At 32.9% G+C, this 13,766-nt stretch overlaps 1 protein-coding gene across 6 annotated transcripts in view; it reads left to right on the top strand.

The window, feature by feature from the left end:
• Positions 1-13,766, top strand: part of Ubr3 (ubiquitin protein ligase E3 component n-recognin 3) — a 237,067-nt gene that overhangs the window by 66,165 nt on the left and 157,136 nt on the right. For all 6 annotated transcript variants that reach the window (XM_076865444.2, XM_076865439.2, XM_076865443.2 and 3 more), the window contains exons 7-10: positions 838-968; positions 2,053-2,281; positions 8,579-8,758; positions 9,397-9,530. In XM_076865444.2, the coding sequence (XP_076721559.2) occupies positions 838-968; positions 2,053-2,281; positions 8,579-8,758; positions 9,397-9,530 (674 nt within the window). The remainder of the gene's footprint in view (positions 1-837; positions 969-2,052; positions 2,282-8,578; positions 8,759-9,396; positions 9,531-13,766) is intronic.

The raw sequence follows: 13,766 nt of genomic DNA, 5'->3' as shown, positions 1-13,766 counted from the left end.
TTCCCTTATATGTGAAGAAGGCATCTTGAGCCCAGTGCAAGTACACATATCTAAAATTATTTATATGTTTTTGGATGTATTCTTACCAGAGAAAAGTAATATACTAGAGGAAGCAGCACATAAGGAGTTTCCTTTAGTAGTGATATTAGTATCTCATTTATGGGAATTCTTTTAAATAAACAGATGAATTATTGAATCCTATAAAGAAGATATCTATCCTCTTTATAGAAATGAAATATTTTGGTGTTATTATGTCCTAAGCAATATTTATTTTTAGCTTAAAATTATTACTGTTATTTTAATTAAGTATTATTGAATAGTTACAGACTGAATATCCCTTATCTGAATTCATTGGGACCAGTTTCAAATTTTGGTATTTTTCAGATTTTGGAATATTGGCATAAAATTTACTAGTTATATGCTAAAAATGTGGAGCATTTTTAACTTTTTAATATTTTTTCTTAGTTGTTGATAGATCTTTATTTATTTATGCATGGTTCTGATAATCAAACCCAGTGCCTCACACATGCTACTGCTGAGCCAGTGTCCCAGCCCTAATTTTTGATGAGGAATGCTCAATATATATTTTGAATCTTTGTAGAAATTTTAGATAAATGGCCTGTGTTTAAGGACAATTAATATTTATTTTATTACTAATTTATATTAAAATAAAGAGATGAAGTGTTTTGTTATTTATATGATTATAGGAACTTAATATTGGTATTATCACTGCATTATTGAAAGGGTGTCCTTAATTTTTAGATACTTTCAGGTATTTGTGTTTGATGTGCTGTTAATTATAGTAAGGATTAAATGAATTTTCTTTTTGTTAAGCAGATCAATCCATAATGGATGTATTGAAGCATAAAAGTTTTCTAGAAGAACTTTTGTTTTGGACAATAAAGTATGAATTCCCTCAGAAGATGGTCACTTTCTTACTCAACATGCTTCCAGATCAAGAGTATAAGGTATCCATAATTTTTCTTTCTTTTCTAAACTTTGCTTTGTCATCATTAAATCTTTTTTTTAAAAATATATTTCTCAGGTGAGACTTATTATATTATAGATCTAAGGATTGATATAACATAAGAAAACATTTGCTTATTCTCTTGCTACCACAGGGTCTGCACAAAACGCACACAGGACCTTAGGTTTCTCTTAAGAATTCAAAAAGTCTTTGTAGAACTTGAAGGGAATGCTGGGGGACAAACATTAAAAACACAAATGTAGAGGTAAATATGTAGTTAGAAATTATTCTAAATTCTCTGAAAGAAAGGTATAAAATGCTATGATAAAGTTTAATGGGATAGCTGAATTTAGACTAGACTAGGAAAAGCACAAGGTTAATAATTGATGGCCACAGTTGTTAAAGAGAATAGTTACTGACTCAGGTATGAATGTAGGTAGAAGTTTTTAGTTCCAGAGGGTTTGAACTCATCATTTAGTATCGTGTGGTTGGTAAAGGCAAAGTTACATACCTCAATGTATGAAAAAAGAAAGCATCCTATAGTTGTTATGGTGTCTTTATTTCTTCTTAAAAATTATGACAGAGGAAATGTACTTCCTGCATATGAAGGAAAAAAAAGTAAACTAAATAGCACTTTAGACATTTAGTCAGATCATTTTCTGCTTTCATATCAAATAAAAGTTTTTACTTGTGGAGTAATCACACTGACTCATTTGTATAGTAGTATTAAATTCTCCATGTGGTTTGTGGCTGAGACTTTAGATTTTGTTGTTAAAGTAGGCAGCACATAGCAAAGACATATTCTTAGACCTTAGTAAATTGATACTTGTGAACAAAGCGAAATTCTGTATTCTTAAACCATAGTGTTTGCAATTGCTTTAAAACTAAATTTTTTTAACCATCAAAATATTTGCTGATGTTCTGAAAAAGGGATAATCTGACTTAGGACTACCATCATCATTGAATTATTTTTTAATTACCTTGGATTTCATCACAATTTAGTAATAGCTTTAAAATATTTTCAACATTATATTTGTATTTTAAATTCAGTTAAACTAATGTATTGTTTTCCTCCCTATTTACAGGTTGCTTTTACAAAAACTTTTGTTCAACATTATGCTTTCATTATGAAAACACTGAAGAAAAGTCATGAATCAGACACAATGTCTAATAGAATTGTGCATATTAGTGTTCAGTTGTTCAGCAATGAGGAGCTAGCCAGACAGGTAACAGAAGAATGTCAGCTGCTGGATATTATGGTCACTGTACTATTATACATGATGGAAAGTTGCCTTATTAAAAGTGAACTACAAGGTAAACTTCTTGACCTGTCATATATTTCTCTATCTCTGCCTGTTCTTTTTTTTAAAACATTTATTTTTTAGTTATAGGTGGACACAATATCTATATTTTATTTTTATGTGGTGCTGAGGATCGAACCCAGTACCTTATACATGCTAGGCGAGCGCTATACCACAGAGCCACAATCCCAGCACTATCTTTGCCCATTCTTATTTCTCAGTGGTCCTTCATTTTAACTTCTCTTACATAATTTATATTACTTGAATATTTGTATGTACTGGGCACTGTGTTGAATACTATTCATATAATATCTCAGTTAAGTTTTTCAACAACTCTCTGAGATTGGCATTATTATTATCACTTTAAAGATAAGTACATTGAAGTTTAGGAACATTAAGACATTTGCTATAGATCATACAGCTAACAAATGACAGAGCCAAGGAAGATTTCTTGTTTCCTGAGGTGAGAACCTTTGTTTTTAACCTTGGCACAATCACATGAGAAGACTTTGTCTTCATTTATTTGTCCCTGGAGCTAAACTTAAAAACAAACAAATAATAAGCAGTATCTCAGATTAAGTCATAGGACCCACCCATTCTTTGGGGAGGAGAAGTTTTTTTTTTAGTTGAGCTTTGCCTTGTTCCACTGTTGTACCTTTGTTCATATTAGCTTCTATTTTCTTAATATACTCACAGTCTGTATTTAGATATGACATTGTATCCTAAAAATTGATATATGCTCACTGTAAGACTTAATGCCTTATATGTAATAATAGCTGGCTAATTATGATAGCTACCATCTTTTGAATATTCTCCATCTGCCAGGCTGTTTTTTCAGTACTTTTATGCTTTATTTCATTTAACTGTCATTAATTCTATGAAGCAAATATTGTTGACTCTATTTTATAGATGAGGCAACTGTGTCTTAGTGATTTGAAGTCATGGTCTCTGTCATATAGTTCTAAGTGATAAGGTTGAGTGTCTGCCTTAAAAGCCCATGCTCTTTCTACCCATGATATGATTTTGCCTTCTTTGTGCAGGTGTAGTGGGAACATAATGTATTGTTTATATTAAGCAATATACCTCTTTACTTTTTTAAAGAAAAATTTAAAAGCTGATTTACATTAGAGTTTTTCTGACTTAATGTAGCATGACCTTTTCTTTCTTACTTAGAGATTTAACTACATTTGTTGATTTTTCTTTTTTTCTTTTTGAAATAGTATCTGTCATTAATTGTATTAATGTTATATAGGATTATATTTAGAGAAAGACTAAAAATATAGAATTTTTAATTCATAAACTAGAAAACCTTTAAAATAGAAGTATCTGCTCTTTAAAAATTTTATTGATATATTATAATTATGCATAATAGTGGGATTCTTTATGTCATATATGTACCTGGACATAACATAATTTGATCAGTCTCACTTTTTATTATCTTCCCTTTCCATCCCCACCTCCTTCCTTCTGATCTACTGATCTTTCTTCTAGTATTATTTCAATCAGTATATTATAATTATATATAAGTGAGGTTCATTGTGATGTATTCATATATGGACATAGCATACTTTGATAGATTTTCTTCCTCAGTACTTTCCATGCCCTCCTCTCATCCTTCTTTCTCATTCCCCTTTCTCTGTTGGTCTCCCTTATGTTTTGTGAGATCTCCTTTTTTCATTCCCTACCCTCACCACCTCTAGGTTCTTATAAGAGAAAACATTTGACCTTTGATGTTCTGAGCCTGACTTATTTCACTTAGCATGATGTTCTCCAATTCTATTCATTTACCACTAAATGACATAATTTCATTCTTCTTTGTGGCTGAGAAAACTCCATTATGTAAATATACCATGTTTGCTTTATTCATTTGTCTGTTGCTAGGCTCCAAGGCTGGTTCCATAGCTTTGCTGTTGTGAAATGTTCTGCTGTACACTTTGGAATGCGTGTATAACTATAGCATGCTAATTTTAGTTCTTTTTGATAAATACCAAGGAATGGGATACCTGGGTCATATGGGTGGTTTCATTCCTAGTCTTTTGAGGAACATCAATACAGCTTTCCACAGTGGTTTTACCAATTTACAGTCTTACTCCCAATCTTTGCCAGCATTTATTGTTATTTGGATTCTTGATGATTGCTATTCTAACCGGAGTGAAGTGTCTGCTTTTTTTTTTAATACCTTTTTTTTCTTTATTTATATGGGTGCTAAAGATTGAACCCAGTGCCTCATAGGTGCTAAGTGATCACTGTACTGCTGAACCACAACCCCAGTCTAGTATCTGCTCTTTTGAAAAGAATCTGAGTCTTTTTTTTTTTTTGACTAAGTAATTTAGTTGTGCTTAAGTATGGTTTGCATTTGGTCTTTAAGGAAGTATGTTTGGGGAAAAGATGTGTGAGTTTGCTGCTGCTTCTTTTTTTTTTTAAATCATCAGCTTTCCTGAGAAAGTTTTTTTTTTTTTTTTTTTTTTTTTTTTAAAGAGAGAGTGGGGGGGGAGAGAGAGAGAGAGAGAGAGAGAGAGAGAGAGAGAGAGAGAGAGAATATGAATGAATTTTTTTAATATTTATTTTTTAGTTTTTCGGCAGGCACAGCATCTTTGTTTGTATGTAGTGCTGAGGATCGAACCTGGGCCGCACGCATGCCAGGCGAGCGCGCTACCGCTTGAGCCACATCCCCAGCCCTGAGAAAGTTTTTTATATCTTTCAGGCACTCATTAACCCATCTCAGTTTACCTACCTCAATTTAGTGTTCACTCTCATCATTCTATTGAAATTGTTATGTACAAATATTGTCCAGGACTCAGGTGGTCATGTGTTAAAAATATTACAGTAGATTACATTATCTCCAAGCCAGTGTCTAAAACATCTTCAACATCCTTCAAACTTTGCTTTTTTTTCTCTTTAAATAGTAGCATGGCGTTTGATAATATATATGTATTGCTTTTCTAAAAGCACCATAAGTGTTCCCTATTTTTACATTAAGGACAGTTATTCTCCCCCCCCCCTTTTTTTTTGTTAATCCCAACATCCTTTAGCACTGTCAGAATGATCCTTAAATATATTGTGTAGCTACAGATATTACAATAGGATCCCTGTGGTTTTTTTTTTTTGAGAGAGAGAGAGAGTGAGAGAGAGAGAGAGAGAGAGAAAGAGAGAATTTTTTTTTAATATTTATTTTTTAGTTTTTTGGTGGACACAACATGTTTATTTTATTTTTATGTGGTGCTGAGGATCGAACCCATTGCCCCACGCATGCCAAGTGAGCTTACTACTGCTTGAGCCACATTCCCAGCCCCAGGATCTCTGTTTTTAACATTAAAAAAATTTTTCAATAGCTTCTTTGTAGACTTTGCTTAAAATGTGATTAGATAATGTTTTGTTTTGTTTTATTTTATATGATATAATATTATTTTAGGTTTTATTTATTTTGCAGTGCTGAGGATTGAACCCAATGCTAGGTAAATGCTCGACCACTGAGCTACATTCCTAGCCTCTAGGCAGTATTTGAACATTTGATCTATACTGTTAGTAAATATTGAGCTGATGCAATGAGAATTTACATGACTATAGCAATAGCTAGACTAAAAGGAAAAAGCCTTCTAGTGGTACAGGATCCCTACTCAATGCCTTTACTTTGTTATATTAATTTTTATACTCCATGCTAATTGTGAATCCAACCATAACTCATGATTTGCCATGCCCCTGAATTTTACAATTTGTCTTATGAAACAGTTTGTATAAAATGTAATTTAAAACCATGCATCACATAACTATAGGAATATCTGTAGATACTGAAAATTCCAGATTGATCTTCTGTATGGCTGATAAAACTAGTTGTTGGAATATTTTTGGATGTCTTTAAACACTTCAAATGCACAAACTTGTTAGTTATATCAAGCTTTTTTTTTTTATTGGTTGTTCAAAACATTACAAAGCTCATGATATATCATCTTTCATACATTTGACTCAATTGGGTTATGAACTCCCATTTTTACCCCAAATACATATTGCAGAATCAAGCTTTTTTTTAAAAAAAACTTATTCTATGTGTATGTGCATGAACATATGAGTGTGTGTGTGTGTGTTTTTTTACCACTGTTTAACCATCTAAAGATACCCTAAAAACCTGCAAGTCATCTTTACTTCTTTTTATTTCTTGTAGATACAGCAAACATAACCAACTCTGTCATTTTAATTTTCTAAATATCTTTATAGCCACTTCCATTCATTTCTGTTTTTATACACACTGTTCCACAGTTCAAACGAGTGTCATCTCCAGATTTCTTTATTTCTACTCATCACCACTCTCCTGTAGTTCCTTTCCATGCTATGCAACTAAATCATGTTTTCTCTCTTACCCACCCCACCATGGCTTGCTGTTCTTGTCACATGATTACTCCCAATGTTGCTGATGTGTCATTCTCTAGCCTCATTTATATTATCCCATCTTCTGCATGTTCAGATGATTCTACCCTTCTTTGTTCAAATGATTCTACCCTTCTCTTACATTATTGCTCCTTTACCTGAACACCATTTGTTCCCTTGTGTCTAGTTTATTTGGCTCATCCTAATTCTTATTACATTTTATAGGTCTCAGTTTAAGCATCACATACTCAGGATAGTCTTTCTTGAATTGTATACTAGCTTTATTTGTTCTTGAGATTCTTGAATTTTCCCTTTAACATCCCTTACCACACAGTTGTTTAGATGTTAAGCTCAGTGGACAAAGAGATATAATATATATCTTGATTTTTTTTGGCTTTATTCTTAGAGATTAGTAGAATACCTGACCCTTAATAGGTTCTCAATAAATATTTGTTGATGAGTGAATTTCATTTAACACTAAATCATTGCTTTTATCTGTAGTGAGGAAAGTAACAATTTTGGTAAAAATAGAAGTTCTAATTATCTCAGTATAAACCCAAAGGCGTTTTTCACAAGAACACAGGAGTATTTAAAGCAGTGTCAGGAGAATAGTGATTTTGATCAGTTATATTCTGCTTATTCATCTTCTGAATTCAATTAAATAGGACAGTTATTCTCTCCCCCCCCTTTTTTTTGTTAATCCCAACATCCTTTAGCACTGTCCCATCAATATCACTGATTCATTGGCTCTAAGTGGCAGTATAAGGAGGTTGCTTTTCAGAATCTCAGGTGTGGATAATTTGAGAAAGGGTCCTACCCTCACCACTACCCCCTCCTTTACTTATTAAATTACCTTTTTTATTCATTGAGAAGTACTAAAAGACAGCATACTTCGCTTCACTGGATTTTGTTCTTCAATAATGTTTAATTTAAGGGTTGGATAAAATAATTCCATGGGCTAAAATATAAACTTAATGTGTAGAAATTAAGAAGTGCATTGGAGGACCTATATTCACTGATGAGTTTGACAGTAGGTGGATAGTTGAAAAAGTTGGTTAAAGTGAGGAATCATTTAAAAATGACACACATGAAGCTGGTGTGGTGACATGCTTTAATCTCAGCTTTAAATTTGGACAAAACGTTTTCAGGATAGTTTCTTTGACTAGAGTTTTATCTCATCTTTTTTGTATGTACTATATCTGTATATCGTCATATGTGAATTCCAGTTTCAGTTCCTTAAAGTTAGAATGTAAAGGTCGTTGTGATGCAAACTGAGTGTAAAATACATCTAGGCTTTTATGATTTTTCTGCTATAAGGTTTTCTCCCCTCCCCCATACTTATTGCCTCTCAAAAGCATGTGATCCAGTTTCTATAATACCTCTTAAAATGTATTTATTGATATTTCATTAGTTCATGCACTTTTGATTTAGATTTTATACTTATGACAAAAAGAATAGTTAGCATAAACAGAAATAAAAAACCATATTCCTCATCTTGTGGACTAGGAAATAGATTACTATTCTTGAGCCTTCTGTGTCTGATGTGTATTAGTACGTTTTATAGTGCTAATAAATTTTAATGATAAAGATTTTTGTGCAGTCTAGTTGTTTCCCACAGCAACAATGTATTTAAAGTTTGAAGATTTTTTTTTTTAAAGACTTGAGAGGTTTACAAATTTTTTGGTCTTTTATCTTTGAAAGATTGTTTATTAACAAAGTTGTATTTATGTATTCCTTGACTAGAAGAAAGCAAATATGTATCACTTGAATCATTTAGATTTGATTATTAAGGTAGAATGAGATTAATCTCACTTAGAGCTATATAGGTACTAAATGGTAGGCTGGGATTTGAATTTAGATGCTTCTGATTCTAAGATGTGTAACATTCTGTATCATTGGCAATTTTTTTAAAAGTTATTTATTTTGGGGCTGTGTGTGTCTTTTTTAGATGAAGAAAATAGTTTACATGTGGTGGTGAACTGTGGAGAAGCATTACTGAAGAATAACACTTATTGGCCTCTTGTTAGTGATTTTATTAATATTCTGTCTCATCAAAGTGTGGCTAAGAGATTTTTGGAGGACCATGGTTTGTTAGTTACGTGGATGAACTTTGTATCTTTCTTTCAAGGTATGAATTTAATCTTTTTGTTAATTTTTTTTTTTTTTGGTTCACAAATGTCTCATGCTAAACTATTAAAGAGTATTTAACAATTGAAATGTCTCATTATTTTAATTGTTATTTATAAGAACTTTTATAAGTTCATAAAAACACTAGGGAGTTAAGAAAAAGTATTGAATTATTAAAAAGGAAACAATTAAAAAGGAAGCTATTTTTTTTTTTTTTTTTGTGGTGCTAAGGATCGAATCCAAGGCCTTCTATATGCTAGGCACTTTCTCTACCACTGAGCCACACCCTCGCCCAAGAGTGTAACTTTTTTTAGCATCTCAAACCATTAATCTAGAAATGTGAAATCTAGTCTTCCATAAAAATTTCAACTAGCATCAGTTAAGATTCTTCCTTATTTAAAGATACCCATTTGTTATATAAGACATTCACAAAGTGTTGTCCAAGAAAACATAGTTTGTGAAAAAATTTTAAAGTTCTAGATTATTTCATTTTAAGAAATTTATTTCTGTATGTATTATGCAATTTATGTAATAGTGTGTGTCAACTTGTGTTGGGTACTAGGAAATGTTTTACTTGCTTTTTAACCTGAATTCTTGCTTCTGTTTGATGTGACCTATGTATGCTTTAATTTTTGTAAGGTATGAATTTAAACAAGCGAGAACTGAATGAGCATGTGGAATTTGAGTCTCAGACCTACTATGCTGCCTTTGCTGCTGAACTTGAGGCCTGTGCACAGCCAATGTGGGGGCTCTTATCACATTGTAAAATTAGGGTATGTTGGAAATATTTTTGGTAATTTCTGTATTTGTTTTAAAAATAACTATAAGAAAAAGATTTGTGGAAAAAATTTGCATGTTTATTTGCATATAATGTACAGGGTTTAATTCTGTTTCAAGTTGAATTCGGCTTTGTGAAAGTTGACTTGAGACAGTAATTTTTATTCTTAGGTTGAAATTAATTTATATTATCTGATCTTCTCAGCCCGCCCCTATTTTGAATAGTTTTTGAAACTTTGTAAGTCTCTACATTCACCGTTTTTTTTTTTTTTAAAGAGAGAGAGAGAGATTTTTTTTTAAAATATTTATTTTTTAGTTATTGGCGGACACAACATCTTTGTATGTGGTGCTGAGGATCAACCCGGGCAGCACGCATGCCAGGCGAGCGTGCTACCACTTGAGCCACATCCCCAGCCCCTCTACATTCACCTTTATTATTTCTTTTTACTTATTATCAGCTGTCTAATGCTGCTTACCTTTCAAAGGGTAAGGATACTCCTTGGTAAAATTTACAATATTCAGATTCCAGGCACAAAATAAATTTTACACAACTTCCAGTTTTTGATATATAATAAGTCACTGGTTTGACAGGTCCCCAGAATTCTTGAGTAGTTCAGAAAAATGAAGTCTTCTAATCCTATTAAAATAAAGACTTGACTAAATATTTGATATATGATCCCATGAAGTCCAGCTTGTTAGCCTGTACTAGTAGCATGCTGGACAAGATTTTATAGTGGAAATATTTTAAAACCCCTTGGTTCTAGTCTTGGTTTTGCCTCCTTCTACTTGTGTGATTTGGTCAACCCATTTAAAACTATCTGAACTTCTCAGTTTTCTTATTCTTTCAAAACAAAACAAAAGCAAATGGGACAGAAAAGCCTGTTCTTCCTTATAGGTAATTATGAAGCTCTTTTTATCTATCTTTTAAATGTGTGTTTTCCTTCAAGAAGATTTATATTTTTCTCCCAGGAGTTCAGTTACTTTCTAAATACAAAAGTCTCACAACTTTGCAACAGTCTAATTAGATTCAAATTTCTAACAGGTTAGGTTATTCGTGTAGTTTTCTTAATAGGTACGTGAATTTTCTCAGATCCCAATTAACTTTTTTTTGGTGTTAGTTGGGATTGAATCCTGTGCCACATGCAAGCTAAACAGGTGCTCTATCACTGAGCTATAACCGTCACGGTCCCCACCCCCATTAACTTTTTAAAACCATTTTTTCCATACTGTAGTTCCTTTTGTGTCCTTCATGTCCTTTGATGGAGTTGTTTGGTCTAGAAACCTTCCCTTGCTGTACTAGCTGTGTTCAACTTGTAGTCACATACCATGAATTCATTCTTTCCTTTCAGATGTATCTCCCTCTGTTTCTTTTTTGTTTTTATATTTTAAAAATTTAGGTTATTAAGATAATTTCTTACCTTGTTTCCTGCCTCTAGAGTCTTCCTACTGTTATTCATCCCAATATTAAAGTTATTTTTCTAAGCTCTGCATATCTCTCATTTGCTTAAAAGTCTTTTAGGTTCTCATTTGTCTAGAGGGTAATGTCCTAAAGAGTCATTTAAGATCTTCCATAATTTACCCTCAGTTTACCTTTTTTTTAAAAACATTTACTTTTAAGTTGTAGGTGGACACAATACCTTTTTTATTTTATTTTTATGTGGTGCTGAGGATCGAACCCAGTGCCTTACACATACTAGGTGAGTGCTCTACCCCTGAGCCATAACCCCAGCCCTCAATTTATCTTTATAATTAATCTTATATCACCTCCTATTTTTTTTTTTTTTTTTTTTGGTTGATTACTATTCTATTATGCAATGTCCTTTCTTGATTCCTGTGCTTTTGGTCAAGCTAGTCCCCCTTTATGGCAATATGTTCGCTTATTATTTTTCCTTTGCCTAGTGGTTTTCTTGCATTAGAATTGTCTGGGAAGCTTAAAAAAATACACATGCCTAAGACCCATTATTAGAGATTTTGATGTGTTTCATATTCAGTGGGACCTGATAGTGATTCTAGCCAGAATGAAGTACCACTAGTGCTACCTCATCAGAAATTCTACTCATAAGACCCAGCTGATAGGTAATCTGCTCATTAGTCAGAGTTGTGATTCTATTCACAGTGTTTTCATAGTACCTCATTTAATCTCCACTGCAGCATTTATAAAACAATGAATTTGGTTTGTTCATTCTAAAAAAATATTTATTGAATGTGATTCTATATTAGATACTTCTAGATGCTTAAATTTTTGGTATTAATAGACATGGATCTTGTTGTTGTGAAGCAGTTTTATGGGGAGGTAGACCTTAAGTAAAAAACACAGCTTTACTTTTTTTTAAGCTGTAGATGGACACAATACCTTTATTTTATTTGTTTATTTTTATGTGGTGCCAGGGAATGAACCCAGTGCTTCACGCTTGCTATGCAAGCTTACTCTACCACTAAGCCCCAACCCCAGCCCACTGCTTTACTTTTATATGTACTTCTATAGGAAAATAACAGGTTGCTATGAGATAGAGAAATGGGTTAGGTCTGAGAGTTAGACAAAGCCTTTCTGAGGAAAGAAAATGGCAGATCCAACTTTGTGAAAATAAGTGAGGTTAGCAGTGGTAGTGGGGAAGGTAGAATAGAATAGCCTACCTCTAGTAGGAAAACGATTGATTCATATAAGGAGCTGTATAATCTGGAACTACAGAATAGATAAAACAATGATGAATAGGCAAGGACCAGGTTATTATTTTGGTCCTTGTAGATCATGTTGAAGAGTCTTTGATTTGGGGCTGGGGTTGTGACTCAGTGGTAGAGTGCTTACCTAGCACATGTGAGGCATTGGGTTCGATCCTCAGTACCACATAAAAATGAAATAAGAGTCTTCGATTTAATTTTAAAGGGAAACCTGTGATTGTTTTTTTTGGTGCTGGGATTGAATCCAGGGTCTTAAGCAGGCTGGACAAGTGCTCTACCACTGACCCACACTCTAGCCTATGAAGATTTCTTTCTTTTTTGTTTTTTAATATGGGGATCAAAAGGGTCACTTTACCATTAAGTTACATTCCTAGCCCTTTTTATTTAATTTTTTTTTTTTTAGTTGTAGACGGACACAACTTATTTATTTATTTATTTTTTAATGTGCTGCTGAGAATTGAATCCAGTGCATCACACATGGGAGGCAATTGCTCATCCACTGAGCTACAACCCCAGCCCCTTTATTTTTTATTTTACAGGAGGGTCTTGCTAAGTTGCTGAGGCTAGTCTCAAATTTGTGATCCTCCTGCCTTAGCCTCCTGTTACTGGGATTATAGACATGCATCACCCTTCCCTGGCGCCTGTGAAGATTTTTAAGTAGGGGTTTACTGTGATCAAATTTATACTTAAAAAGTCATTCTGATTGCTGGTGAAGGTGAGGTTGGGAGAAAAGAGCAGTGGGAAGCAGGAACATTAGGAGTAACTGACCAATTAAGATGCTACGATAAATCCATCTCATTTATATGTGTAATCTAAGTAAGACTTAACAAAAGTGGAGAGTAAAATGGTGGTTACCAGAGGCTGGATGTAAGGGAGTGGGGAATGGGGGGATTTTTACCAAAGGGTACAAAGATTCAACTAGACCAGAGGAATAAATTTTTGAGATCTTTTGCACAGTATGGGACCATAGTTAGTAATTATGTGTGTTTCAGATTTTCTAAACAAATAGATTTTTATATGTTTTCAGTACAAAAATGTAAGTGTCTGAGATGTTAGATATGTTAATTAGGCTGATATAATATTTCTATAGTGTACACATATATCCAAATATCACATTGTAGCTCCCCAAGTATATATATAATTATTATTTATTTAAAAGATGCCTGGTGGGCTGGGGATGTGGCTCAAGCGGTAGCGCACTCGCCCGGGTTCAATCCTCAGCACCACATACGAACAAAGATGTTGTGTCTGCCAATAACTAAAAAATAAATATTAAAAAAAATTCTCTCTCTCTCTCTCTCTCTCTCTCTCCCTCTCTCTTTTAAAAAAAAATTAAATTAAAAAGATGCCTGGTAATAGTCTAAACATGAAATGTTTAACATAAACTTGAATATAAACATTGAGATTTGATTTCTTTTGAAAAGTTATAATTTGGAGGTAGGATCAATAAACTTGGTGTGATGGGTTGTATATTACTGTTGAGGAAGAGAAACTTTTGGTTAACTATGTGTGGGGTAATGTTTGTAGAAGTTTAGAGAGGTTCAAATTAATTT

Source organism: Callospermophilus lateralis, chromosome 9 (genome assembly GCF_048772815.1).
Source record: "Callospermophilus lateralis isolate mCalLat2 chromosome 9, mCalLat2.hap1, whole genome shotgun sequence".
In the NCBI taxonomy this organism is placed as follows: Eukaryota; Metazoa; Chordata; class Mammalia; order Rodentia; family Sciuridae; genus Callospermophilus; species Callospermophilus lateralis.
Note: the sequence above shows the minus strand (reverse complement) of the source record. Positions and strands in the feature narration are given on the sequence as shown.